This window comes from Aspergillus ochraceoroseus (genome assembly GCF_002846915.1).
Source record: "Aspergillus ochraceoroseus IBT 24754 chromosome Unknown P175scaffold_4, whole genome shotgun sequence".
NCBI classification, from domain to species: domain Eukaryota; kingdom Fungi; phylum Ascomycota; class Eurotiomycetes; order Eurotiales; family Aspergillaceae; genus Aspergillus; species Aspergillus ochraceoroseus.
The window spans coordinates 2,454,429-2,461,032 of record NW_024468479.1 but is presented as its reverse complement, the minus strand read 5'-3'; the positions used below and the strand labels follow the sequence as shown (position 1 = coordinate 2,461,032).

The following is a 6,604-nucleotide window of genomic DNA, read 5'->3' as shown; positions in this document are numbered from 1 at the left end:
TAATTACTAAAATTAGATTTATTATTTCTCTTACTCCTAAATAGGAATCTCTTTATAAAACTAGTATTAGATCTAATTATATATTTCTTTCTAATAATTTTATATAAATTTAATATTAGTAATAATATATATATATTACTCTAATTCTTTATTATAGCTATACTAGTATAATAGTCTATTAATATAAATAAGAATAATAAGAACTAGTATATCTAGTATATAAAGAATATATAAATTATCTAGTTATTAAATAATTCTTATCTAGCTAGTTACTACTTAAATAATAGATTAATTATTCTATAGCTTAAGAAAATACTTCTTTTATAAATATATTATAACCTCTTTAGAATAAATACTATACTAGTACTAGTAATATATAATAATTTATAATATAAGGATTTTCTTAAATAGCTAGTATTCTATAATAAAATATAGATAGGAGATAGCTAGGTATAGATAAAAATATAATATTAGATAAAGAAATTAATAGAAATACTTAAAGAAATCTAAATTTAACTAGACTTTTTAACTAAACTAGTCTCTAAATATTTAATTTATTAATACTACTAATCTATTACCTCTATATATAATAATCCTAGTTTATTCCTTACTAAATCTTTAATAAAATCCTAACTAATTTTAATATAATATTATATATTTACCTAATATCTATAAGTTTTAAAATTTAAGAATTTATAATTTAAGTAGTTAATCTATATCTAGTAAAAATTTAAGCTATAATATATAATAGATTCTATAGGCACCCTACTCCTGAAAATTAAGCCACCCTATAATAAGCTGACCAATCAGCACTGGTCCTCTGCCAAACCCTAGAGCCACCCTAGTAGCCTTCCTCAACCCTTGTGGGATAGAATAGAAAAAATAGCTAGAAATAAGCTAGAATATATAAAATCTTTTTTTAGATTCTTTTTTAATTATTTCTTTAAAATAATTAATTATACTTATAATATTAGGTATAATTTATTAAATAAAGATTATTTTTCTTTTTAAATCTTAATATTATAATTATATAGTTAGTATAATAATAGCTTCTTTATTTCTTAGAGATTAAATATATCTTAAAAATCTTATAATTTTAGGAAAAATATAAATAGTAATTTAAAACTAGTATCTTTATACTTTAATTCTTTATTAACTTTATTTAATAAAGTCTAGTATAGTTTCTATACTAGATAGTAGGTATATATAGCTAGTATTCTTAAGAATATTTAGTATATTTTTATAAATATAAAGGGTTTTAACTCTAGTAATTTTTTTTATTAATTTAATTATTTAAGTTAATTCTTCTAGAGAATATTTATTAGGACTCTTATTTTTATAGACTTAAGAAGTATATTATAATATTTATAGTAATATTAGTTATTAAATATAATTATTTAATTAGAGAAATATATCTTTAAATTATATATAATAAATTAGGCTAGTTCTAGAATAATTAGATAGTAAGAGAAATAAATAATATAGAAAATAGATTTTTAATTATAATAATTATTTAATAATAAGTTAATTTTTATATAATAAATTATTATATTTTTTTCTACTTTCTTATTATAGAAACTAAATAAAAATATTAAATAAAAGAGTAAAATAATTTTTAGTTTATATATTTTTATTTATTAATAATTTATAAAATTAACTTCTTTAATTTTAGAATTAATTATAATATAAATTAGTATTTTTAGATTTTTTTAATATAGTTATACCTACTATACTATTAGATTAGCATGTATATAATAAGGATTAGGAAAGTTAGTTAATTTAGTAATAATATAAGATAGGTAGAGTAATATATCTAGTAATAAGGGCTTTTATATATATTTTAGTACTAGATAATAATTATAGCTAGATAAACTCTATTTTCTAAGTTAGGTAAGATATTAGAGGAGTATAGTTAGTTAGATTTTTTTAAAATAGTAAGGTAGTTATTCTAAGCTATAGTATAGAAAGTAGATAATATTATAATAAGAATTAAGTTAGAATAATATACTAGTATATTTATTTATTTTTAAATTTATATAAAATATTAATTAAATAAAGAATAATTCTTTATATAGTATATTTTATTTCTATAATAAAAATATTTCTTATACTTATATTATTCTCTTCTAAGGGAGTATAATATATAGTAAGTATAAAATAAATTTATAATATCTAAATCTCTTCTAGGTATAGGAGATATAATTAGATAATTAAGTAGAATAGAACTAGGAAGATTTCTTAGTACTACTAGGCTAGAATAATAGGAACTAGATATTAGGTAAGAATAGGATACTTATTGTCAGGGGACAGAGTTGGATTCAGATATTCATTAACTAGGAGCTAACTAGACAGAATAGCAGAATAGTAGATATTAGATAATAGATAGGACATAGCTTGAAGAGCTATAATAGGATTAAGGATAATATAACTTAAATATAGGAATAAAAATAAATAATTAAAATAAAATCTAACTAGATAAATACTATAGCTTTATACTATAATAATACCCCTTTTCTTAGGGTTAAACTTTATTAAGACTAGGAAGAAATTAGTTAGGATTTCTTAGGATAATAAAGGTAATAATTATTTACTAGTTAGTAGATATTCTTTAGATACTTAGCAGGCTCTTTAATTAGCTTATTATATTTAATTTACTTAATAATATATTATAGTTTAGATTTATTATAATCTTAATAAATCTATTAGAAATTAAAAACTTCCTTAATTTTTTATTCTTCTAATTCTTTTACTTTAATAAGTAGTAGTAAATTAAAGTATTAATTAAGTAAAGAATTATTAGTAATAGAATAAAGTAAAAATATATTAAATATAAAATAAATTCTTATATTTTTAAGTAATTTAAATTTATAAATATATAGGCTAATAATCTTCTTAATATAATATAATCTAAAATTTTTCTAGTCTAACTTCTTTTATAGATAGAATATTTAAATATTATAGGTATCTAGCTAGACTTCTTACCTTATAGTATAGTAATATATAGATTATCTTTAATAATTAACTTATACTTTATAACAGGCTTAAGTAGATAAGATCTTAATATAAATAAACTTATAAATCTTATATATAATATTAGTAAATTTCTTAATATCTTTTTTAATAAGGTAAATAGTAAAGTAGCTTAATTTAAATCTTAATATTAGGTAAAATCTATAATTAGCTATAAATAGTAATATTTTTATAAACTTAGAATAAATAAAGTTAGTAATAAATTTAATTATTAATAATTATTTAAATTAATTATCTTATAAGTATAATATATATATTTATAAGTATTATTCTAAAATAATATTAGTATATTTAATTTAATTATTAGTCTTAAAATAATAAATAGTAAATAATAAGTTATAAATTTTTAAATAAGATATTAGATATTTTTAGAAAGTAATAATAAATTAGATTTTATAATTTAATATAATTATTTTAGGAATATTATAAAGTTTCTAGATATATTTAAAATATAGATTAATTATTTCTTTAATATTAATTATTCTAGTATAAGGAAGGAAATATTTTATCTTTATTAAATAATTAATTATAACTAGGATAATATTATAATTATTACTTAATAATAAGTATATAATAAAGTCTATACTTATATCTTACTAGGCATGTTTAAGAATTAGTAGAAATCTTAATATTTCTTACTTTACTTCTTAAAAAGGGATAATTTAATAGTAAAAATAATAATTTTAAATTTATTAATTAATATATTTATAAATCCTAGACTAGAAATATTTATATAATATTAATTTATATATCTTAGTTTTTCTAGAATATTTAATAGTAAGATTTTTATAATAGAGTTTTAGTATTTTAATTTTTATCTTATTATAATTAAGTATATAAAATTAGTCTTAATATCTTAAGTATAGACTAGTATATCTATAATTAGCTAGTATAATATTAGGATATCTTAGTAGACTATTTTTTAGGATATTTAGAATAGACTAGAACTTCTTATCTTATAAATAAGCTCTATTAAATAGTAATTATAATATTAATAATAGAAAGATTAATTTATTAGTAATAGGTTATTTAATAAAGTATACTTAATATTAATTATTAATATTTAGTCTTAAATTAGTAATAATTTTAGATAGTAGATTTTTAGATTTTAAAATAATCTAATTTTAATAAAGAAATTATTTATTTCTCTCCTTAAATAAGTCCTCTAATCTCCTAATTAATATATTAGGCTTAATATCTAACTTCTTAAGATAATAATATATTTAGAAGTTAAATCTTAATAAAAATTTAAACTAGCAGGCTTATTAATAATTTAATAGCTTAATTAATATAAAATATTCTAGATTCTAATAATTTATAATAATCTTTATAGGTAATAGAGTCCTTTTTAATTTAGAGTATTATTCTTTAAAGTAATAAATAATAACTAATAATTCTTTATTATAAATTTTATAATTATATTCTATTATAAAATATTTCTTAAAAAAAAATATAATAGAGTATAATATATTTTTATTATTATATTATAATAGTACTTTAGTAAATATATAATTAAAGATATTAATTTCTAGAATTATATCTTTTAACTAGTTAAAAAATTTTAATATTAGGATATTTATAAAAGTAGCTTTTAATTATTTAAATACTTTTTAATAAATAAGTATCTAGTTAAAATTAATATTCTTTTTAATTAAATTAACTAATAATCTAATAATTTTTAAAAAATTATAAATAAATTAGTAGTAAAAGTTCCTAAAGCTAATAAAGGCTTGAATATTAGTTAGATAAATTAGTATTTCCTACTTAGTAATTATTTTTATTTTATTAAGATCTATTTAGAAGCTATTTTTATTTATAATTAATCTTAAAAACTTTATTTTATATATAAAGAATTTATATTTATTAAATTTAATATAAAGTCTTACTACTTATAGGTGTCAGGGGGCAGAGTCAGATTCAGATATTCATTGACTAGGAGCTAACCAGACAGAACAGCAGAATAGTAGGTATTAGGTAATAGACAGGACATAGCTCGAAGAGCTACAACAGGATTAAGGACAACATGGCTTAAATACAGGAATAAGAGTAGATAGTTAAGATAGAATCTAACTAGATAGATATTATAGCTTCGCACCATAATAGTACCCCTCTCCTTAGGGTCAAGCTCTATTAAGACTAGGGAGGAATCAGCCAGGGTTTCTTAGAATAATAGAGGTAGTAATTATTTACTAGTTAGTAGATATTCTCTAGATATTTAGCAGGCTCTTTAATTAGCTTATTATATTTAATCTACTTAATAATATATTGCAGCTTAAGTTTGCCACAGCCTTAATAAACTTATTAGAAATTAAGGACTTCCTTAACTTCCTATTCTTTTAATTCTTCTACTTTAACAGGTAGTAGCAGATCAGGATATTAACTAGATAGAGGGTTATTAGTAGTAGGGTAGAGTAGAAATATATTAAATATAGAATAGATTCTTATACTTTTAAGTAGTTTAAGTTTATAAGTATATAGATTAATAATCCTTTTAACTTAGTATAGCCTAAAGTTTTTCTAGTCTAACTTCTTCTATAAGTAGAGTATTTAGATATTATAGGTGTCTAGCTAGACTTCTTGCCTTATAGTATAGTAATATGCAGGTTGCCTTTAGTAGTTAGCTTATACTTTATAATAAGCTTAAGTAAATAGAATCTTAATATAGATAAACTTATAAATCTTATATATAATATTAGTAAATTTCTTAGTATTTTTTTTAGTAGAGTAGATAGTAGGGTAGCTTAGTTTAAACCCTAATATTAAGTAGAATCTATAGTTAGCCATAAATAGTAATACTCTTGTAGACTTAGAGTAAATAAAGTTAGTAGTAAACTTAATTATTAATAGCTATTTAGACTAATTATCTTATAGGTATAATATATATACTTGCAAGTATTATCCTAAAATAGTATTAGTATATTTAGTTTAGCTATTAATCTTAAGGTAATAAGTAATAAATAATAAATTATAGATCTTTAGGCAGGATATTAGGTATTTCTAGAAAGTAATAATAAATTAGACTCTATAATTTAATATAATTATTTTAGGGATATTATAGAGTTTCTAGATATACTTAAGGTATAGATTAGCTATTTCTTTAGTATTAATTATCCTAGTACAGGGGAGGAAGTACTTTATCTTTATTAGATAATTAACTATAACTAGAATAGTATTATAGTTATTATTTAATAATAAATATATAATAAAGTCTATACTTATATCTTGCCAGGCATGTTTAAGAATTAGTAGAAACTTTAGTACTCCTTACTTTACTTCTTAGAAAGGAGTAATTTAGTAATAGAGATAATAATTCTAGATTTATTAGTTAATATACTTATAGATCCTAGGCTAGAAATATTTATATAATATTAATTTATATATCTTAGTTCTTTTAGAATATCTAGTAATAGGATTTTTATAATAGAGTCTTAGTATTTTAGTTTTTATCTTATTATAATTAGGTATGTAAAGTTAGTCTTAATATCTTAGGTATAGACTAGTATATTTATAATTAGCTAGTATAATATTAAGATATCTTAGTAGACTATTCTTTAAGATATTTAGAATAAACTAG

General features: G+C 18.3%; 1 protein-coding gene across 1 annotated transcript; it reads right to left on the bottom strand.

The window, feature by feature from the left end:
- Nucleotides 1–6,093: 6,093 nt before the first annotated feature.
- On the bottom strand, nucleotides 6,094–6,294 carry P175DRAFT_0436525 (uncharacterized protein; the record flags this gene model as incomplete). Its single annotated transcript, XM_040893806.1, has 1 exon — nucleotides 6,094–6,294. A coding segment is annotated over one exon (201 nt), but the record flags the coding sequence as incomplete, so codon positions are not given.
- Nucleotides 6,295–6,604: the final 310 nt, after the last annotated feature.